At 45.1% G+C, this 23,679-nt stretch overlaps 1 protein-coding gene and 1 long non-coding RNA gene across 3 annotated transcripts; both read right to left on the bottom strand.

The window, feature by feature from the left end:
• Positions 1-22,207, bottom strand: LOC123384601. 2 transcript variants are annotated; one of them, XR_006595939.1, is made up of 4 exons: positions 21,623-22,207; positions 18,028-18,167; positions 690-795; positions 1-462 (listed from the first exon to the last, which is right to left on the bottom strand). It is a non-coding gene; the product is annotated as an uncharacterized LOC123384601 (long non-coding RNA). The 2 variants fall into 2 exon arrangements; XR_006595940.1 differs by lacking the exon at positions 21,623-22,207 and adding an exon at positions 21,256-21,605.
• On the bottom strand, positions 2,441-4,317 carry LOC101080780 (40S ribosomal protein S8-like). The gene has a single exon (XM_045054908.1). It carries the CDS (start codon positions 3,089-3,091, stop codon positions 2,441-2,443), a length of 651 nt encoding a protein of 216 aa, XP_044910843.1. The 5' UTR covers positions 3,092-4,317.
• Positions 22,208-23,679: the final 1,472 nt, after the last annotated feature.

Genomic DNA, 23,679 nt, shown 5'->3' with positions numbered 1-23,679 from the left:
TACGTTTTGGAGTTCATTGACAAAGTCACATAAGCCCATGTACTGGCAAAGATATCTAAGTAGCTTAAATAAAAATTACCAAAGTATCTTACACATGAAAATTATCCGACATCTATGAGTAAACGGTGGCCTCTAGGAGGTGGCATCACAGTAGCTCATGTTGATTAAAGATTATATGCTTCAGGAACTGCCCCAAGAGCTTCAAAGGCATGACTACTTTCAAATTTCATAATCATCCTGAGGTTGAGGTTATTAGTGTCCTCAGAAAAGGTGGACTGGGTCACAGACAGTTTAAGTGACTTATTCAAGGTCTACACAGGTAGGAAGAGATGGAGCTGGGATTTGAATGAGATCAGTTGGTGCTGGAGTCATACACATTATCATGCTCTTCTGCTTCTCAAAGGGCCATCAACTTCTCCAAGGATCTGAGCCACTTCTACTTCCCAGGCTCTCAGAAAGGCCCTAGGGATACAAAAAAAAAAAAGCTAAGCAGACTGGTATTTTAGGTATTATAAGTATTCTGGAAGAGAATTAGAAATGCAACTTTGACTCACATGTTGCAAAAAGAAGAGTGAGGCTCAGAGAGGTTAAGTAATTTGCCTGAGGCCCATAATGGGGCTAGTGATGGGGAACTGGGTGGGGCCAGGACCACCACTGAATTCCCTTAGCTCCCAGCTCTCTGCACTTACCACGCTTCCAGTCTGGTTGATTACTAACATGGTCCACTCAGGTCTACCAACCACAAGCCTGCTCTATCGTTAGCCTCATGAAGGGAGTTCCAAGCAGGACTTGGACCTGGAGAAGAAGACACCCATGAATGAGTGGAAGTCTGACTTGCCTCTGGAGACTGAGCTATCGTGAGCTGGGATATGAATCTCCTCAGAGACTGAAGTCCTGATGCAGTGAAATCTGTTCCTGGTGGGACCCTTATATCCCTTAGTCTACACAGATGGCTGGCCATAAGACTGCTTCCTGAATCATGGTCATTGAAAGCCTTCCCCACCCGAACAAATGAGACACTATACCCCCAATGCTGAGGGTGCCTTCCCTCAGCATTTTTAGTCTTGTTCCACAAAAAGTCAGTACTGATTTCCAGAGATAAATGAGCTGAAGGTCATGAAACAATCATTCCACCATCTGATTAACATCCACGGTCAATGTCAGAAAGTCAAGGTAAGTGTGGAATGTGGGTCGGAGAGTTCTAGTATAAGGGGAGTCTGCATTATTCCACTCGGCTATTAACCACATAGCTGTAAGCTCTCCCTTTCAGTCTTAGAATGCAAAAACTAAGTATAATATGAAAAAAAATTAATGTTTATTTGAGAGAGAGATTGAGAGAGAGAGTGGAGGAGGGGCAGAGAGAGAGGGAGAGAAAGAATCCCAAGCAGGCTCCACACTGTCAGCACAGAGCCCGACCAGGGGGGGCTCAATCCCACAAATTATGAGATCATGACCTGAGCCGAAATCAAGAGTCGGACGCCTGACTGAGCCACCCAGGCGCCAGAAAAAATTTTTACAGTACTTCTGTTTTAATTACATTTGCTTATTTGCAAATGAAGTACATTTTGTATTCATCCTTGCAACCAATAAGGGCCTAGATGAATGAATGTCATTCATTCAATCATCCATTCAAAAACATTTATTTAAGCACCTGTTAAAATGCAATCGATACTGAAACGTAGGGAAAGTCAGGGTAATTAGGGCAGTTTCTGCCCTCAAGTTTACATGTAGAAGAGCTCCCAGACAAGCAGAAAAAAGAGTGCGATACAGAAAAATGAGGGCAATAATTGTTGTGTGCCCACCAGGTACAGGGGGCCTCGAAAGAGAAAAGAAACAGCTTGGCTTTGGGAGATCAGGTAGGATTTCATAGAGAATAAGACACTTGTGTCTATTTTGAAACAAGAGTGAGTTTTTTGAATGGACTAAGGGAGAAAGGGCCAATGTAACGTTGTCATTGAGGATATAAAGTAGCAAGTGCTACAGAAATACAAGAGCAAGCTGTGGAAAAACATGTGCTCACTAATCACCAGTTCGTGGACAGCAGAAACTTGGAGTATACAGCTATGTGCACCGAACAAAGACCCAAGTCCCAGAGAGGACAAACAGGGCAAATACAAGGTAGGAGGCAGGGAATGACATTGCATATTTCTGGAAACATTGGTCTTGGCTGATGGAGCACACACTGAACTTCCTATAAATGTGCCGATGCAAAGTCTGGACTATGACCCAGTTCATTGGGCAAGGGACCAGGCCACCGGGGCCCTTGTCCTCCTACCCCTGGAAGACACTGAGCCTCTCGTCTGCCCTTCCCCTTTTCCTTTGACACTCTTCTCACCTTCCTTTTGTTACATTTTATTTATTTATTTATTTATTTATTTATTTATTTATTTAGAACAATAAACACCTTCATTACGTGACCAAAGATAGAAGGGAGGAAGCTTTATTTGCCTTTCTGGGCTTTGATTTTCCTAAGATGGAGCTCGAGCTCCTTGCCTTCTAGCACACAGCCATCTGCTGGGCCACACTGGCCTGGTCTTGAAGCCATGCGTGCAAGGAACTCGCCCTGCTGGAACGGCTCCTCCAGAAGACTGCTGATTTTGGCATTCTTTTTCCTTTCATCATATTTCTCCTGAATTTTCTTTGAATGTTTTTTGGTTAAAATCCCTTCCTCCTCGGGAACCAGCTTGGTCCCCTTCTTGTGGCCCGGGAGCAGTGCACAGGGGGACCCGTACCACTGTGGGTACCAGGTGCTGTCAGTGAACACGATCCAGTCCTCCACCAGGGGCTTGGTGTGGACCAGTCGGTTGTTGGATGCATTGTGGACGACTTCAGCAATCCTTGTTTTGTGCATACAACACTTGGAGCCCCAGGAGAAGTTTTCCAGGTCCAGCCTCAAGGCACAGTACTTACTGCCTCCTGGAACTTGAACTGCGTGTATGCGGTGGGGGCCAATCTTAGTGTTGGCAATGGGGCGTCCCAGCTCGTGCTTCCTGTGGTAGAGCTTTCTCCTGCCCCCGGTCTTGGAACTCCTGTGCCAGTTGTCCCAAGAGATGCCCATCGCTTCAACCCTGGCTACAAAACACCCTTTCATCACATTTTAATATCTGACTCTCCTCAAGTGTTTTTTTTTAATTCTAATAATTTTTCCTCAGGAGAGAACACAAAGCATTCATCTCTTCACTGGCTTCTCTCTGTCAGCCTAAAGTTCCTGAGACCAAAATTTGTGAGATGCTTCTGCCTCCCCACCAAGGGCACCCTCCTCGTGCAGACAAAGGGGAGGCCAGAAGTCCATCTACTCTTAGCCCTGTAACCAGCGCCCCATCTTAGGCAGCCCTGGAAAATCCAGATCGCCTATTCTCCTCCGATATTGAAAACCTGGAGTCATTGAATAAGCAATCCTCTATTAGAGAAGAAAAAATTACATTCCTAGTGGCAGTCAGCAGGAGGCAGGGGCTCTTCCAGCTTAATGACTTGCAAATCAAAAGCATGAAAACCGGAGTGCACCTTTTGAACCTCTTTCCCATTCAGCCTCGATGTCCTCATAATTTTCTCCCATAGCGTTCCTGTTATTTTTGCTACCAGAGCAATAACCTTCCTTGTGCATTTTTAAAATGTGGGAGGAGGAGCTGTCCAGTGATCTCAAAGCATATGTTTTTGATTCTCATAAGATTATGGATACCAAAGGAATAAAAATGGAAATCACTACTGCCAAGATATGAAAGAAAGTTTGCATAGTAAAATAATTTAAACCTAACATTTGGACCCAATAAGGCAAATGGAACGTTTTTTCCATATTTTTGGAAAATGTGCATTTTCTTCACATTAAGTGGTACCAATAAAAAATAATGATTCTCACTCAGTTTATTTCTATAAATTAGATTGGCTTATAGTTTTCCAGGACATGGTTTTGTATCAAGCTATATGGCAAACACCTGGGCATAAAATCCGCTCCACTGTTTGTTTCCATGTGGGAGAAACAGGTCGCCATGCCTCTCTTCTAAATCTAGAGCAAAGGTCAGCTCAAGCCAGTTAGTATATTTAGTCCTCTCTAGCTGCCGAGAATGTGTTACATCAACAACTTGTGGAGGTCCACGAGCAAAGCCAGGAAGTTCCTCCCAGAGACGCGGGGCGACCATTTCCCGGTTAGAAACCGGGGGATTCTGCAATACATGCTGGTAAGCACGTTTGACTCATCCTGGAGTCAGATAAAGAAACAGAGAAGACTGAATAAACAAGAAAGGATTCAAAAACACTCCCAGGTGGAATCCACGCAGGACCACCCTAATCTAGGGGAAGTCTATCGAATGAGAGCATAGCCATGTAAATGCTAAAGAAATGGGAGGGGGGGGATGCGCCTGGGGGGGGGGGGGGCTCCGTCGGTTAAGTGTCTGACTCTTGATTTAGGCTCAGGTCATGATCTCACAGTTCATGAGTTCAAGCCCCATGTTAGGTTCTGTGCTGACAGTGCGGAGCCTGCTTGGGATCCTCTGTCTCCCTCTCTCTCTGCCCCTCCCCTGCTCGCTCTCTCTCTCTCTCTCTTTCTCAAAAAGTAAACTGAAAAAAGTTTTTTTTAATGCTAAAGAAATGGTGGGTGGATGGGGATGAGAAGATGGGGAAAGGAGACAGAAGGAGAGGGGAGAGAAGAGATGGCAGAGAGGGAAGAGATTAAAGTAGATGTTCGATCTGGAGCTCATGTTGTCTAAAAACAAGAGTGTTAACACAGAAGATCTTCCTGCAGTGGCAAGACTGTGAGAGACCTGAACTCGGGCTGAAATGGTGGGTTGAGCACTGAGTCAGGACCAGCAGTGAGGCTTCGGAGCCCACGAGGCTTCAAGCCCTGCGGCTCCTGGATGCAATCTACAGCCGCTGAGAACCCCCTTTTCTCGCGATCGCATGTGACAAATTCCTTTCTTCCCCATCTCTCAGGCCTGTTGGAAAGCTCAAAGAGAGATGAATGCGAATGAACTGTGATCACTGTAAAATATTCCACACATGGAGTGTATACGGTGGAAAGAGTGGAAGGTGGTGAATTATTTATTATTCTCTGGCTCGAGTGTCAGCTGTTTGTAAGCCTTCATGTCCCCCAGCAGCTGAGGCACTATCCACTGAGATTTAAATAAAATTGCCTTGAATCCCTGGCCCACAAACGGTAGGAAACCAAGCATCCTTTCCAACATCCCAGAGGATTCTTAGGGGGGCAATTGTGTCCTCGTTCCCTCCTCACTCCAATCTCCCACTCTTGCTGGGTTTTCAATCCCTTCAGTTTTTATCTCCTGCAGGTGTTGGACTGTTTTTGTTCATCAGTGGGGCCACCCTAAGTTCCAGCATTTCCCCCACAGCACTATGGACACTGGACTGGGCAGACAGAGATGTTCATGAGGATCTGGAGATACAAGGTAGTGTTGTATGTACTATATACAACGCAAAGAACAACCTAAAACTCAATGCCAGGGATTCCTTTGTTAACTGTCCCTGGCTCCTCTGGACACTGGAGACACCTCGCTGGCCACCTGTGCACACAGAGCCCCAGCCCACTGCCACCCAGGTGATTTCTCTTTCCCTCTCTCATCTCTCTCATCAGGCTACCAGCCCCCCAGTTCTTTCCACTCTTCTACCTGTCCCTCTCATCTGGGTCTAGTGCAGGAGAATCAACTCAGGCTACACAGTAGAATCTCCTGGGGACAGGGTGGGGGTGGGGGGCGGTGTTTAAAAATAGTGATGCCCAGACTCTACCCCAGGCCATTACGTCAGAGGCTCTGGAGCTGGGGCAGAAGCACACATACTTTTCCAAAGCTCCTAATGTGCAAGCACAGTTGAAAACCACCTCCAGTCTAATGCATGTCCTAGGGCGAGCTCACCTTTTGTACTCAAAAAAGCCATCAAGGTATTCTGCCAAACAAAAGACAATTCTCTCCCTGAGAGAATTACTGCCAAGTTTTTAACTGGACATTATTTTTTACCTGCCACAAATATTATCTTTAGAAATTTGCCAACAATCCACACTTCATTATCCAGGAGTCAGGATCTTCCCCCAACATGAACATTTCTGGACGAGTCCCTGGTTCTCCTCGTCCTGGCTCATTTTCCCGGGTCACAAAATAGCACAGAAGAAACCAAGGAATCCATACAAAGAGGAACCTGGTTTCATTGCTGAGAGACTTTATGGCAGATGGCAATTTAAAACTAAAATGGAAAGCTGACGGTATTTTGGAATCATGTGTACAGAAACATTCTCAACCTTTGTGAGAAAAGGGAAAAAAAAAAAAAAGGCGGCCCCATGGCAGTGTTTTGCTTTAAGAGCAAACACAAAAGATTTTTGTTTTCTGAATATTTCAGAAAACTTAGATTCTACGGAATTGTGCCATATATATCCTACCCTTCAGGTCTCCTAACAACCACATAAAGAAGGGAAACAGAGCAGAAATTATTCATTTTTTTAGCAGAATGAATTTATACTCAGAGTCACACTGCTAGGACATGGGAGAGCTGTTGCTTACAACATAGCCCTTATCTGAGTCTGTTCTGGCACCTGTAACAAAGTACCATAAACTGGATGGTGTGTACACAGAAATTTATTCCTCACACCTCTGGAGGCTGCACGTCTGAGATCAGAATGCCAGCATAGTTGAGTTCTGAGGACAGTCTCCTCCAGGTTGTAGACGGCCACCTTCTCATAGCTCCATAGCTCATATGGGGTAAAGGGTTCCAACATAAGAATTTGGGGGGACGGGCCATATTCAGTCCATACCAAGCCTCTTACTCCAATTTAGACACCCTTTCTACCTCATCGTCCTTTTTGTCACCTTGCTACCAGTGAATCTCTCTCTATGCCTGGAGTGTGCATGCAGGTGCACACACACACACACACACACACACACACACACACACCTGCCATCACAGGCTGGGAGGCCACATTCCATGTATGCATGCCTCCTGAACAAGGGTTGATCAATGAAGAACATCAAATGCCCAGGAACATCTATGACTTCTGTTTGTAAGATGGGAGACAAGAAAGCATGTGTGGCACCTGTGACTCCCTAACAGAGCCCTTTCCTTCCCATTTCCCCTTCCGTCCCTTGCTGTGCCCTCACGCATTCCCCTTTGAGACACTGCGTATCTTCTCTCAGGAGAGGAGCTGAGGTCAGGCCCTACCTCTGTCTGAACAAGCCTGTGTCACCTGTCCCTGAGGGGAAGCATTTTAGACTCTGCCTTTGTTGGGGTAAAGAATGGTAATTCATAACCTTCTAGGAGTAGGCCTCGCACAGAGCTCCAGGGATGTTTGTTAACTGACTGATTCTGGAAGGGCTCGGTGGAGGTCTGGCTCATCTCCTGGCCTTCAGACAGGCAGGACCTGTGAGGAGGCAGACGGCAGATGGGAGAGACTGTGGGATGGCAAGTCTTGCTGGGGTGGCCACCACCCCCACCTGTGCACAAATCAGTCCCTGTGTCCTTCTGTAGGGTGTCCCAAGACTTGTCCAGGAGCAGAGATATCCCACTCCCTATGGATAAGGGAAACTGAGTCCCACTCCTTTTATTTTTTTTAATGTTTATTTATTTTTGAGAGACAGAGCATGACCGGGGGTGGGGGGGAGAGGGAGACAGAGTCCCAAGAGGGCTCCACTGTCAGCACCCATGTGGGGCTCAAACCCACAAACCTGTGAGGCCATGACCTGAACGAAGTCAGATGCTCAACCAACTGAGCCGCTCAGGTGCCCCCCACCATCCCTGCTCCTTTTAAAGCAGAGCTGCCTCCATGAAGCTAAGTGTTCTTGGGGCTGCTGAGCCAAAGAGGGGACACTGAGGTATCAGTCTCCTATCCAATTCCTGTGGAATGTTTGTGATTTTGAATAATTTCTACAAGGCCCTTCAGCTCCAGGCACTGCAGACAACCCTGGGTGAGAAAGAAGAGGACGATGAGATGTCCTAAAAATGCCTCTAAAAACCCGTTGCTTGACAGGACCTATATCACCACCTATTGCCGGGAACATAGTAAAATCCCCCCACCTCCGCCCTCCCATCCTCCCCCTTGTGCTCTCTGAGACGCAGGCTTGGGGACTAAACACATATGGGTCTAGTTGGTCGATCTGTTGTCCTCCAAGGTCGTAAATTCAGACGGTCACAAATCAGCTTCAGGGAAACTTCAGCCCCAGACACGCACGCGCTCACATTCGGGTCCAGGCGTCCAGGCTGAAATATGGCCGCATGTGTTCCCTTCTGCATCGCGGGCCTGCCGGAGATGCCACCCTGTCAGACATGGTTTATGGAGCGGCCAGGAGGCCAGAACACAGTGGCCAGCTACCACCCCAGCCAAGGCGCCCCGAGGCTTTGATCTCCTGCTGCAAGCCCCCGGCATCAGGAGGCTTGGCCAGTCATTCCTGCACAGGCCTGAAATGCAGCTCTCCAAAGTCCCCGGGGGGCTCTGGGTTTCTCCTGCACCCCGCCATGGCATTGTTAGTGCAGACGCTCTTCTTCCCCTAGTAACTCTTTGTGACATCCCATTGTCACCAGCTACACACAGAGCACCCCTGGTCCTTTTCCTTTCCTGGTGCTGACAGCTGACACACAGCCCACTCACATTTTGCATGAAAATGCTCCTTCTTCGAGGCCCTTCTCCAAGAATCTGAGCTTGAATGCAGGCAGGACATTAACTCAGAGCAAGTTTCAAACACTGGGTTTTCTGAGTCCTAGGAGGTAGCCTGGCCTAGTCAACCGGGAACAAATTTACACCTGTCTCCAAAGTTTGTGCTATCATAATGCTTTCCTGATCCAAGGTTAAGTCCAAAGGCGAGACTCACTTGGGAAAAGCACCCAGCATGAGCCTGGAGCTCTCCCGCTGCCCCAGCAAGGCTCTGCAACCTCCAGTGTGTGGGGAATTCACGGCAAAGATTTAAAAGAAACCGACTGATGTCTGGGTCCCCTTCCCAGGTGCGGATGCTTAATTAGTCAGAGGCACAGAGATTTTCAGAGCTCTTCAAGGTGCTTCTCCATGTACGGCTGAGGCTGAGAACAACTGGATGGAGAGAGTGTCACTTATCCCCAGTTTCTCTTTGAGGCATTCCCCCGGCTGGGTGAAGAGAGTTTGGGAGGCACCCCAGCACTCCAATTACCATTCCATCACCCCCTCTTTCATTCCCTGCCATTTACTGGGCACTCACATTGTGGGAGGCACTTTGTGTTAGCCCTAGTCTAGCTTCTCCAGAGAAGCAGAGCCAACAGGATGTGACATATATACAAATATACATATATATAAATAGAGATTCATTAGCAAGAATTGAGTCACATGATTACAGAGACTGAGGCATCCCAGGATCTGCCTGACGTCAGCAGGCTGGAGACCCAGGAGAGCTGCTGGCATTAAGTTCCAGTCTGAGTCCCAAGTCCAAAGGTAGGAGAAGACTAATGTCCCAGCCTAGAGACAGGCAGAGAGAGCAAATTCTCTCTTCTGAGACTTTTGTTCCATTCAGGCCTCCGAGGGATTAGATGAATCCCTCCCACATTCAAGAGAACAATAGGTTTCGGTTCATCTACAAATTCAAATGTTCATCTCATCTAAAAACACCCTCATGGACTCACTCAGAATAATGTTTAATCAAATATCTGAGCAGCTCGTGACTTTGTCAAGTCGACCTATGAAAGTAACTGCCACACACCGTTCTAGGCACCACAGGGAATATTAAAAAGATGTGGATTCTTGACCTCAAGGAGCTTCCAGTCTCGTGACAATGAAAGATATGCATAGAGAGCTAGTCTCCATGGCGTAGGGCAACCATTCAGAGAGGACAGTGGGAGCTCAGAGGAGAAACATCTGACTTGAGATGGTCACCAAAGTTCCTTCTGGAGAAACTGGCATTGATCCGGGCCGGGAGGCTGTTACGGGTTGAATTGCGTCTTCCAAAAGATATGTTTAAGTTATAACTCCCAGGAATATGACCAGAATGTGATCTTATTTGGAAATAGGGCAGATGCAGATGGAACTAGCTAAGATGGGGTCATGCCAAAGTAGAGTGAGCTCTTAATCTGATATGACTGGTGTCCTTATAAGAAGAGGAGAGAGACACAGAGAGATGCCTTCACCAGAAGCGAGGCGAGAGGCATGGAACATTTTCTCCCTCTGAGCCCTCAGAGGAATCACCCCTGCTGACACCCTGATGTCAGATTTCTGGCTTCCAGAACTGTGGGAGAATAAATTTCTGTTGTTTTGAGCCACCCGGTCTGTGGTACTGTGTGATGGCATCCCTAACAAACCAAGAGGCTGGGACAAGCAGGGTGGGGAGGGAAGCCCAGGAGAAGCAGAGGAGGGCATGAATAATGCGTGTGAAGGACAAGGAACAACCCAATGCAGTTAGAACAACGAATTTTGGAAAAGTAAAAAATGACAGACAACACGCATCGGAGCTTCCCCTTACCACGTCATTTCCCCAGCAATCCCACAGCACTGCCCTGTCTTGAGGGAAACTTCTCAGCCCTCCACCCATGCAGTGTGAATGGGCTCTACCTTCCTCTTACCTGCCCCCCTCCCTGGGCACAGTGATTGTGAGGGTGGGCATGTGACCCAGACATCCTTCTTGGACACAGTAATTGGTCCATGGATGGGCACGGAGCCAAGGCAAGCCAATTAGAGACTTTCCCTGGGACTTTTTATTTTTATTATTATTGAAACTTGTAGAAAAGAGCCCTTTTCTCTTTGCTTACAGACCTGTGAAACATGAGCCTGAAGCTGCCCTCAGCCATGTCCCTGTAATGTAAATAAATAAAGAGATAAAATGATACTTAGATCACTCATGCCCCTTGGTTCCAGACACTAAGGTTTTTGGAGCTGCATCTGTATTTTTATTCCTTTCCAATTCTTCCATCAGTTCTGTGAACTACCCCAATAATCTTGCCTTTACGTATAAAAACAAAAATAACTTTGTTTTTAATCTAACTCAAATGGATTTCTGCCACTCGCTACCGAAGGAGCCCCAACTAGTACATAATGGGAGAACGCATATTGCCCACATCCTAAAGAGCTTTGATGCCAGGCTGCAGGGTGTATTTTTAACCCCATTAGCTAGACATTATTAACTGGAGTCTATAGAATCTGGCTTCAAGGTTCCCTATGAAACTCCAGAAAATATGTGCAAAATGCACACGACGTATACCCGTCCAGGAAAAGGCAGCATAGATGCCGTCACATTCTTAGCAGAGGAGTCCTTGACCTCCCCCCGCAAAAAGAGTAAGAACCCCTGAGATGAGCAATGAGGAGCCATTACAAACATAAGAATCACAGAATGTATTATCCTCCACAATTATTAAGCAGCCTCAGATACCCAGTCATTTATTCGACAAACACACTGTCAATCCAGGGTCAAGAGCTGTTGGGGATGTGAAGATACATCTGACATAATTTATTTCTCAAGGACTTTAGTCACCTTGGGGTGGTGATGAGTATATACACAATTTCAATAGAAGGTGAGAGAGGGTACATAATGTAATGGCAATTCAGAGGCCAGGGCCTAGAACATTTTCCACAGGCCTGAATGAACAAATAGAGTCATGGATGGATCCATTCCACACAAATGGACCATACATAAAGTCAGCGCCTCCGAATCTCAAGGTCTTCCCGTTTTAAATGGATATAAATTCCTGCCAGACCACCTTACAGGATGTCGTGCAGTTCTAACAAGAGAGAAAATATGTTAACTTGCTTGGAGCCTGGAGACCCCTGCACAAGACATACAATACCTTCTTAGGAGAAGCCTGCCTCTGGACCTAGCTGATGCTACTCAGTCTGTGGCCCTGGGACTATGCTGACAAGCAGCACTGGAATTTCCTGGGCACTTAATAGAAATGCAGATTTTACTCCAGACTTTCTGAATCTGAATCTGCAACATACCCCCAGGGTTCTGTATGCAAATTAGAGACACCCTTACCCAGGTAGTCCTTAGCATAGTGTAAATATGGTCTGACAGAGAAGAAAACCCCACCTAGAAGAGACAGAGGCAGGGACCACAGTTGCCCAGGTGGGCTGTGGGCTTGCTGCCACCCAGGTCAGGCTGGGTCTCCTTGGACAGGGGATGGGGTCGTGTATGGGGTCATTAGATGCTTGGAGCACAGGTGCAGTGGCCCACAGTGTGTGAGCCAACCCCAGAACTGGCCTTTGGTCCTGCTAGATGGTGCTCCTGCATCCCGGACATATGGTCTCCTTGAACGGTCAGAGTGACACCAGCATACTTCGCATACATCGGCACACTCAGGGGATTAGCAAACATCTGCGGAGCACAGCCTGCGGTATTCTGCTAGTTTGTGCAACAAAGGAGCGCGAGAAGACGCTTGGAGTGCCTGAGCACAAGCCCAACACAGTGCCAGTGGGGCAGGGGGCTTCCCGGCCATCAGCAGCCCCCTTGCTAAGGCTCCAAATGACCACAGCAGGCAGACAGCAGAGCTGAGAGGCTAGGGCATCCAGAACTCGGGGTCTAGGGAACAGTAACAGCAATTAGACCAAAAGGATTCCCCCGGTTCAGTTAGTCTTAGAAATGTCACATTAAACAAAGTTGAATTTGTTCTTTCAAAGGAGCCCCTTCAACCCACAGTGAGTGCTGTGAATCTTTGAGAGGAACAGACAGTAGGCTTTATTTCCCAAGCACGAATCACAGAACACTTCCCATCTGTGTAAGGCGGCCAGGGCTGCCATAACCAAATACCACAGGCTGGGTGACCTAAAACACAGCAATCTATTTCTCACAGTTTTGGAGCCTGGGAAGTCTCAGATCAAGGTGCCAGCTGATAGGCTTTTCTGGTGAGGCCTCTCCTCCTGGCTTGCAGACTGCTGCCTCACATGGAAGGAAGAAAGAGAGGAAGCAAATGCTCTGGTATCCCTTCTCAAAAGCATACAAATCCTATCAGGAGACCCTCATGACCTCATCGAACCCTAATTACCTCCCAAAGGACACCCCCACACACACAAATACCATCACATTGGAGGTTAGAGCTTCAATACATGAATGGAGTGGGGGTGGACAGTCCATTCAGTTCATAGCACCATTCTACCATAGGTAGGAAGTCTTCAGAGCAGACTCCAAAATACCAGCCAAGAGGGAGATGACAGAGTTCCCTCTGGGGAGTGAAGATAGTCCAGGAATGTCTGCAGCAGGAGTTCTAAGGGTTTTCTTGTTCAGGGCAATCAGGCAACCAAAGCATGCAGGTGTTTGCATCAAACATGGCCAAATGTGCCAAGAAATCCACTGTAATAATAACCACCACTGTTTCTGAGTACCCAGTAGGAGCTAGAGGCACATCGTGAGCTAGGCTTTATATACATCGTCTCATTTAATGCTCTAAACTCCTACTTAAGGAAGTTACTAGTCTCATCCCTATTTTCAGATGATGAGACCAGGGCTTTAAAAAGTCAATTAGCTGCCTTAAGTGTCACAGCTAGTTAGTGGCAAAGCTACCCAAGATCTGACTTCAGGCACCTGTTAAAATGCTATAAAAATTCCTCTTTCCTTAGCACCTGGGAAACATGCCCAGGGCCGATGCTTGGACTTGGAGGTCACCTTTCGGGGGGGGGGAGTCACTCCTGGTGACTCTGGAGAGGACACATACAGAACAAAGCCCAGCTTGATGTGCACGGTCCACCTCTCCTTGGTTTCATGTTTTAGGCTTATCACTTCTGTATTGTCACCATATTTTCATACACTGGTTTCTTCAAACTCACCATACAGTGAATTTAAAGACTAGGAAATTCTGGAACAGTAGACATGGAGCCTGTGTTGATGCGCTGACACTAATCTTCACCCCTCTACCTTGGTAACTAGCTATTCAGTTGGTAAAATGAATAACTTGTGGGCTTCACACATCCATCTGTCAAGGCAATATTTTTATATCTGCAAATTTCAAAGAGGAAAATAATGTGTCACTCTCTATCAATAAACCTGGCTTTTTGCAAAGGAATTGCTAAAAAGGTTTCCTCTGCATTAAACCATTCTGAGGACTTGCCTCGAGCAAACAGGGCAAAGTACTTTGTCATGAATGAATTCATGGATTCCATGGGAATGCTTTCCTGTAAGAATCGCCTATCCATATGCCATCCTCATTTCCAGTGGAAGGAGAAAGAGTGAAAAAAAAAAGAAAACAAAAAAACAAACAAACAAACAAAAAAAAAAAAAACAGAACAGAAAAACCCAGAAGTCAGGATTTTTCAAACGCAGGACAGTATGGCTAAAAACACATCTAGCCTGAGAGCAGGAAGAGGGAGCATCCTTCCCTGGCTCTGCTACTAACTAGCTGGGTGACTGCCACCATACACACAGCGCTCCCCACCTCCTCACCATCACATTGGAGGTTAGAGCTTCAATACATGAATGGAGTGGGGGTGGACAGTCCATTCAGTTCATAGCACCATTCTACCATAGGTAGGAAGCCTTCAGAGCAGACTCCAAAATACCAGCCAAGATGGAGGTGACAGAGTTCCCTCTGGGGAGTGAAGATAGTCCAGGAATGTCTGCAGCAGGAGTTCTAAGGGTTTTCCTGTTCAGGGCAATCAGGCAACCAAAGCATGCAGGTTGAGGGGCAGCACCACTAATGCCTCATGCAGCTCGTGATCCATGGGCACTGAGTGCCATCGTGACAGCTGTAGACCAACCCCAGTTCTGAATCCTGGGAAATGCCCAACCTGCTTACTTCACTCCAGGGGAGCTCTGCAGTCATGATCAGAAGAATCTCAAAATAAGCTTTAACCTAAACCATCCCAGACAGATGGAAACGCATTCTCTCTTTCAAGTGATTTTAAAAGTGTACAGAACTCTGAACAGTAGTCAGTGGCAGTGTCTAAACAGCATTCTTGGTCCATAAGTTCTTCTTTATTTATCTCTGGACTAATTGCTTCTACTGAAATAAAAAATTAAGACCAGATTTCCTTTATATTCTGCACCATAAAATTATTTCTATTTAACAGTAGTCATTAAATTGCTTTCCAATTTGCTTATTCTATTTTTATTATTAATTTAAAAATTATTAATTATTTTAAACATGTGCAGAGGTGTTGAAAATAATATAACAGCAACCCATATACCCACTGCCTAGAGTTAATACATGTCCCCATACAGCCATTTTTTTAAGTTTATTTATTTTGAGAGAGAGAAAGAGAAAGAGCACGTGGGAGGGACAGAGAGGGAGGAAGAGAGATAGAACCCCAAGCAGGCTCCACACTCTCAGCACAGGGCCTGATTTGGGGCTCAAACTCACAAACCGTGAGATCATGCCCTGAACCAAAACCAAGAGTCAGATATTTAACCAACTGAGCCACCCAGGTGCCCCCATACAGCCACTTTTGCTAAAGAAAAGACAGCAATTGTTTTTAAAAGATATAAGCAGAGGGCACTGGGTGGCTCAGTCAGTTAAGTGTCCAACTTGGGCTCAGGTCATGACCTCACGGTTCATGGGTTCGAGTCCCACATCAGGTTCTCTACTGACAGCTCACAGCAGAGCCTGCTTTGGATTCTATGTCTCCTTCTCTCTCTGCCCCTCCCCTGCTTATGCTCTGTCTCTCATAAATAAAAATTAAAAAAATTTTTAAGATATAAACAGAGAGGGAGACAAACCATAAGAGACCCTTAAATACAGACAACAAACTGAGGGTTGCTGGAGGGGAGGTGGGAGGGGCGTGGGTTAAATGGGTGATGGGCTTTAAGGAGGGCACTTTTCAGGATGAGCACTGGGCTCATAGGTAAGAGATGAATCACTGGATTCTACTCCTGAATCAAGACCACACTGTATGTTCATTAAATTGAATTTGAATTTAAAAAAAAGATATGAAGCACTACAGATACAGTCACCTGCCTACTCTCAACCCACTGCCTTTTGTTCTCTGCAGAGGTGACGCCACTAGAAATTGGTGCATCTGCCTCTCGTGCAGGTTTTTATATGTTTACTACATATGTACATACACATAGTATTATAAAGCACTCTCTATGAATTTTTCAATGTATATCAGTGGTACCATATTGAGTTCATCATTCAGAAATTTGCTTTATTTTTCTCAACCAAGCTTATAAAGATGAATATAACATAAATGATAATTAAGTTGATCCCAAGTTTTTTTGCTATTATACACAATACTACTAACGAATCTTTTTAATGTTTCCTTGTACACATACGCATCATGTTTCCTTGTATGCACACGCATAATGTTTCTGGGGCATGCATATTGAGAAGTGCTTGCCCCAACTTCCAGTTTACCAGCAGTGTATCAAGTCCCCCATTTCCTACATCTTTATTCCTAACACTTGGTGGTACCAGTTTTGCCAAATGGATGAATGTGAAGTAGCATTTAATGTTCTCTTTCTTTCTAGTGAGTTTAACCATCTTTTTATACTTTCACTGGACATCTATGTTTTCCTGTTTTGTGACTTGCCAAATAAAAATCTTTCACTGCTTTGCACATTAGGCTACTTTTCTCTCCCTTATTGATTTATAGGGTTTGTTTGTTTGTTTGTTTGTTTGTTTGTTTTTAGAGAGAGAGCACAAGCAAGGGAGGGACAGAGGGAGAGGGAGAGAAAGAATCTCAAGCAGGCTCCATGCCCAGTGTAGAGCCCAATGCAGGGCTCCATCTCATGCCTGTGAGAGATCATGACCCAGGCCAAAAACAAGAGTCGAATGCTCTGGGAATGCTAGCTGGTGCAGCCACTCTGGAAAACACTATGGGGGTTCCTCAGAAAACTAAAAATAAAACTACCCCACGACCCAGCAATTGCACTACTAGGCATTTATCCAAGGGATACAGGTGTGCTGTTTCAAAGGGACACATGCACCCCCATGTTTATAGCAGCACGATCAACAATAGCCAAAGTATGGAAAGAGCCCAAATGTCCATCGATGGATGAATGGATAAAGACGATATGGTATATATATACAATGGAGTATGACTGAGCAATCAAAAAGAATGAAATCTTGCCATTTGCAATGACATGGATGGAACTGGAGGGTATTATGCTAAGTGAAATTAGAGAAAGATAAATATTATATGACTTCACTCGTATTAGAACTTTAAGAGACAAAACAGATGAACATAAGGGAAGGGAAACAAAAATAATATAAAAACAGGGAGGGGGACAAAACAGAAGAGACTTTTAAATATGGAGAGCAAACTGAGCATTGCTGGAGGGGTTGTGGGAGGGGGGATGGGCTACATGGGTAAGGGGCACTAAGGAATCTACTTCTGAAATCATTATTGCACTATATGCTAACTAATTTGGATGTAAATTTTAAAAAATTAAAAATTAAATTAAAAAAAAAGAGTCAAATGCTCAACCAAGTGAGCCACCCAGGTGCCCCTGTAGGGATTTTTATATGTGCCGGATACTGACTTTTTATTGATGTATGTGCTGGAAATATCTTCTACTCTGTCACTTGTCTTTTCACTTTGGCTATGGTTGCTTTTGTCAGGCAAAAGTTTGTCATTTTAATGGAGGCAAATATATCAATCATTTGCTTTATGGTTAGCTTTTTCTGTGTCTTGTTCAAGTAGTGCTTCCCTTTCCTGGGGTCACAAGTATATCCCCTTGGTCAGTCTCACATAGACTTCATGGTCTCAGTGTCCATTATCTTTCCTCGTTGGTGCTTTAAATTTTTTTTTAATGTTTATTTATTTTTGAGAGAAACAGAGTGTGAGCCGGGCAGTGGGGGGGGGGGGGGGGGGGGGAATGGGCGGAGGGGGTGACACAGAGAAAGACAGAGACACAGAATCTGAAGCAGGCTCCAGGCTCTGAGCTGTCAGCACAGAGCCCGATGCAGGGCTCAAACCCACAAACCATGAGATCATGACCTGAGCCAAAGTCGGACGCTCAACCAACTGAACCACCCAAGTGCCCCAGCTCTTTGGTGCTTTTAAAGATATCTTAAAGATGATTTGCTGCTGTTATGAAAGAAATAGATGATTATTACAGAAGATCTAGGAAAAGCAGAAGGAAATCAGTACATCATTAGGTCACTTTAAAAATAATTCTTATTATCCTTGAACAGAATCACCACCAGGGTAGCCCCACTTACACATCACTGAACATAATATATGCTGGACAGGGTTGAGCTTCGGAGAAAGACAGATCTGGATCTGAATCTTCTCTCTACCACTTTGGAGCTGACTGATCTTGCATATGATTTTTACTTCCTCTGAACTTCCATTTCCATATCTGTAAGATAAGAACAGCGACTCCAGCATTGGGTTGTTATTGTCCCAATTTATATCAAATTTCATCTGTCAGGCCTATAACCGGCAATATCTTTCCCTAAAGAATCCTGTGAGCCCCCGCTCTATTATCTAGCAGTGTGCAAAGTCCCTGGAGAAAAGAACAGAGCCAGGGACACGCTTATCAGCTCAAGCCCAAGTTATCGTCAGGATCCCAGGAAAGACAAATTCTGTGCCGTCAGTGAAGCTGCTGCCAAGCCATGGGATAACCATCCTAGGGGCCGTTCCAATAGTCACTAGACTCCTCCATTTATAAAAGCACACTACTACAGAGACAGTGCCTAAAACGGCATGGAAACTAGTTGGAGAACAAAAGCCACCAGCTGACCTCATCCTCAGTACCTCCCCGCTCAAAGGAGTTAATTAGCAAAAGGGAAAACAATTGACTTTTTTGGTATTATATAATTCCATTGTATTTTCGCCAGGTATCGGGTTTCACCACCCAGTGCCATGTCATGAAAGAACTTATTGTTACATACACAAAACAAGAACAAATTCATAATGCTGCAAGAAGTATAATTCCACATTCTTTGTCTCATTGCACTTGAAATCTTCAGGTTAATAGGCAATTACATTCACAAAACATGTCGTGCTTAGAATGAACACAGCTCATGTTGAGATGGCCCTCGCCCGAAGAAAGACTATTTTTAGGAAGCTTGGCAAAGAAAATTAAAGTTTTCAGCCCAAGTATGCACTGCCAAATAACTAACTCCACCAAATTCTTTATTACTGAAAGAAAAAAAAGAAAGGCAACAAAATAATGAAATCTTTCTTTTCACCATTTTGGGAATTCTCTTCCCATGTCTAACTCCCTTCAGCTTTCGGAATCTCCTTCACAGCATTGTGAGTATACCTTCCCTGAGGGACAGTAGTTTTTAAAAGTCAAGCTGGAAGTCATCGGATTAAAATCTCTTGTCTTTCCCTGTCTTGGAGGAATCATTGAGCCTTTTTGTTTAAAGTGAGAATCTGACTACAGCGGGACCAGTTTCACTTTCGAGGACCCCTGGGCTATGGACTTCAGATGAAGAATCCCGCGCCATTCTCTGAAACAGTAAAAATCCTTTAAAACATAAAACCTGAAGCCCTATATGTACTCTTGATACTTGCATAAATCCAAATTATATCGTTTTCTACTAAAGACTGAGCCTCTGATAAAATATGTGCGTGCTGGGCCAGGATTCTCCCCACTGGAGATGGTGGAGTAAGTGTCTGAAGATACAGGCTCTGGTCTTGGCACTGAGCCGTCTCAGAGGTTGGACGAGCATCTTTTTTTTTTTTTTTTTTTAATGCAGACCACTGCCTCCTGACTGGTCTCCCTATTTCCAGTTTCTCACCTCTTCTAATCCACTTCCGACACGAGTGGGTCTCAGAGGGGCCCCAGACCAGCGGGATCCCTACCACCCAAGACCTTGTCAGAAATACAAACTCTTGGGCCTCCCTCTAGACCTACTAACTATGAGCTCTGGGATGGGGCTCAGCATCTGTGCTTTAAGAAGCCCTCCAGGTGATGCTCATGCCCACTGGAGAGCGGCCTGCACCGAATCCTTGCAGGGCAGGTCAAAGCTCCCGGGCACAGCTCCCAAAGACTGTCATGACCAGCCTCCTTGAGCCTCCGGATTCATCCCCCGAGTCCCTCCGTTACCCCCTCCACTCCCGCAGTGGACCATACCACAGAGCAATGCCAACTCACTGAGGAGCCACCTCCTCCATGAAGCTTTTCCTTCCTCTATTCCCATCCAGCTCATCACCCTTTGTCCTCTGGCTTTTGCACACGTGTCCGTATTTAACAGCACCCTGTGAAGGCATTGGATACACTGGTCTAGGCCACTAGCCTATGAGGTCTTTGGAGACAGTCATTCACACTTTCCTTCATCAATTTATTGAGCACCAGGCACCCAGGTGGGTGCTTGGGATATAATGGTGCAGATGGAACTGCCAGCCTCGGATTTCTGAATCTTTATCCCCTAACACAGTAATGTTATAGTAATTTTGTTAAAAAAAAAAAAAATGAGAGGGGCGCCTGGGTGGCGCAGTCGGTTAAGCGTCCGACTTCAGCCAGGTCACGATCTCGCGGTCCGTGAGTTCGAGCCCCGCGTCGGGCTCTGGGTTGATGGCTCAGAGCCTGGAGCCTGTTTCCGATTCTGTGTCTCCCTCTCTCTCTGCCCCTCCCCTGTTCATGCTCATGCTCTGTCTCTCTCTGTCCCAAAAATAAATAAAAAACGTTGAAAAAAAAATTAAAAAAAAAAATGAGAATGGAGAGACTCATTTTAGTCTCTCTGCCCCACCCCCACCCCCTGCTGCTACCCCTTTTTTTTTCTTTAATTTTTTTTTATTTGAGTGTCGTTGACACACAATGTCACATTCATTTCAGGTGTACAACAGAGTGATTCAACAAGTTTAAACATTATGCTACGCTCACCCCAAGTGTAGCTACCATCTGACTGGGAGCCTTCACCCATTGGGCCCATCCCCCAGGCAACCACCTTTGTTCTCTGTGTTTACAAGTCTGATTCTGCTTTTTGTTTGTTTGTTTATCCATTTGTTTCTGGTTTTTTAGATTCCACATAGGAGTGAAATCGCACGGTGTTTGTCTTTCTCCTTCTCACTTATTTTGCTTTGGGTCCATCTATGGACCCTCTAGGTCCATCTATGTCGTCAATGAATGGTATTAATGTTAATTGTCAGCAGATTGTGCCAACGTGAATTTCTTGGCTCTGATATTGTGTTATAGTTACACATGATGTTACCTGCAGGTGTAACTAGGTGAGGGGCATGTGGGATCTATCTGTATTATTTCCTATAACTGCATATGAATCTATAATTATCTCAAAATAGAAACTTTTTAAAAAGTTGTTGGACCTTTCAAGAGAAGGTGATCTGTCATGCAGGCACTATACAGGACTTGTAATTCCACTAATATATTCATAAACGCTATTATGAACATCTATATAAGATGGGCATATGGATGCTAACCAAACCTTTTGTGGTAATCATTTCACAATACAGGTAAGTCAAGTCATTAGGCTGTATACCTTGAAGTATTCCTGAAGTGCATACTCCAGCTCCATCTCAATAAAACTGAAAGAGGGAAAAATGAGAACGAGGAAACTGGGCTTTAGTGCGCATCTACTCCAACCTCTCCAAAATCCTTAGGTTGTCTTTCAAGACCCTCCATAATCTGACCCTGGCCTATTTAACCGTAATGAAGATCTACTTCTCTCCTACTGGTCTGTGTGGTCCTCACTGGCCTTTCCTGTCTCCTCTGCCCAGACAAATTACATTCTCTTTCAAAGCCCAGAGGAAGTCCCATATCATCCGGTAAACCATCGCTGACAACCTTAGCTTCTTTGTTTATCATCAGCATTTATTTGTTAACCACATCATTCTGTCAACTATTACCTCATATTAGCCATTGTGTATGCATTTCAGTTTTATATCCCCAGCTAGATTTCAAATTTATCTCAAGGTCTGATTCTCCTTCCTTCCCTGAAGTCAGGTAGAGCAAGCAGAATGATTAAGAGCAGGGACTCCGGAGTCAGAAAGGCCGTGATCTAACTCTGGTGCAAAAGAAGAAACATGGAGGTCATGAAGTTCTCAACATTTAAACATGGTGGAATTGTACAATGCAAGGTAAATCCTTCTTGCCTCAGTCTCCCCAAGGACACTCTTACAACTGCCTGTATGATAAGGGAAGATCCAGTGAGATCCCTGAGCGACTATCCACAAAGAAAATGGCCACAGGGGTAAAAATAAACAAATGGGGGTGATTCTTAAAGTACCCTTTATTTGTAAAATTACTCAATGTGGAAGCACTGCATTTCCCTGAAGCTGAAGAATAAATGTTGTTGTGAACGCAAGCAAATACTTAGTCTTCAAACTTAAAGCTATAAAAATGTTCCATATCAGGGGCGCCTGGGCAGCTCAGTCAGCTAAGCATCTGACTTCGGCTTAGGTCATGATCTCACAGTTCATGGGTTCAAGCCCCGTGTCGGGCTCTGTACTGACAGCTCAGAGCCCGGAGCCTGCTTCAGATTCTGTGTCTCCCTCTCCCTCTGTCCCTTCCCTGCTCATTCTCTGATCTCTCTCTGTCTCTCAAAAATAAATAAATGTTTTTTTTAAAAAGTTTAAAAATGTTCCATATCTTGACCCCAATAGAGGAAGCAAGTGATTAACTTTTAAATATTTATCCTGATTTTCATTAGAAAAACAGACATTTGAGGGGCACCTGGGTGGCTCAGTCAGTAAAGCCTCCAATTTTGGCTCAGGTCACGATCTCATGGTTCATGGGTTCGAGCCCCACATCAGGCTCTGTGCTGAGAGCTCAGAGCCTGGAGTCTGCTGCAGATTCTGTCTCTCTCTCTCTCTCTCTCTCTCTCTCTCTCTGTCCCTCCCCCTCTCTCTCTGTCTCTCTCAAAAATAAATAAACATTAAAATTTTTTTTTAAAAGAAAGAAAACCAGACACTTGAAAACAGTCCATGACTTTTAGATTTTTGAAGCATTTGGCTTGACCGATTTATTTGACTTTAGAAAGCAAAGATAAAAACTCTTGCCACTGATATTCTAAGGTTGTGAACCTCTAATGAAAGATTTTAAAAGAATGTGTGATGCCTTCGGGCCCTCTTCCATCTCCCCACCAGAGACGTGCTGAAAGTGGGGCCGGGAGCTGGCGGGGGCCACAGAGTTCAGATGGCGGGAACTCTCATCTAAGGTGCACAGGTGAGGACACGGGCGCCCAGTGAGAACGGCTAACACTTGTGTGAAGTCTTCCCGCCTCACCGTTTGTTTTCTTAGCTACTCAGAGGTGCCAGTCTGAGGCCTTGAGCGGAGTGCGCCCCAACTGAAAAGTCTGATAAGTGAGGGCCGGGGCTGGGAGGGGGCTTCCGTAGGAAGTGGGCTTTGCTTCAGTGCTGGAAATCAGTGTGACGTCTAGCATAGCCAAGTGTCCCTGCAGGACCCCACTGGGAAATCACGAGTTTTACGAGGTTAGCTGCCGTGTTTGTGTAAACAACATAACGTTTTATGATGGGAAACCTAGCCCTTTGCTTTTTATGTAGAAGCATCGATTAAGGCTTTTTTAATGTTTGAGATGTAAAGAAGTGTGAAAAACTAATGTTGTTTCAGAAATGGTCCAAGGAAAAAGATAATGCAGTAGCTACAAGTTTAATGACCTTTCTCATAAAATTATGTAGGGGATTTGTGATAAGTGTGGCAATAAAAATGGTTTTGTTGTCTCTAATTTTCCCAGCTGTGGATTAAATGTTTTCTAATGGATGATACCATTACTATTTTCATTATTTATTCCAGCATGGATTGAATAAAGTTCCAAGAGGAAATATCAACAAATTCGCATATTAGATTCTTTAATTAAAATATTTTCAATAGCAAAGTTTCTTTATTTTTGTGATTTTTTAACGGGGGGGGGGGGTGGTGCTGTCGCCAACATTAGCTTTTGTAA

The sequence above is a fragment of the Felis catus genome, chromosome A3 (genome assembly GCF_018350175.1).
Source record: "Felis catus isolate Fca126 chromosome A3, F.catus_Fca126_mat1.0, whole genome shotgun sequence".
NCBI classification, from domain to species: domain Eukaryota; kingdom Metazoa; phylum Chordata; class Mammalia; order Carnivora; family Felidae; genus Felis; species Felis catus.
This window is presented reverse-complemented; position numbering and strand designations above follow the sequence as displayed.

Coding starts and splice junctions, on each gene's coding strand:
- LOC101080780 (XM_045054908.1), bottom strand. CDS start 3,091: ATGAAAGGGTGTTTTGTAGCCAGGGTTGAAGCGATGGGCATCTCTTGG.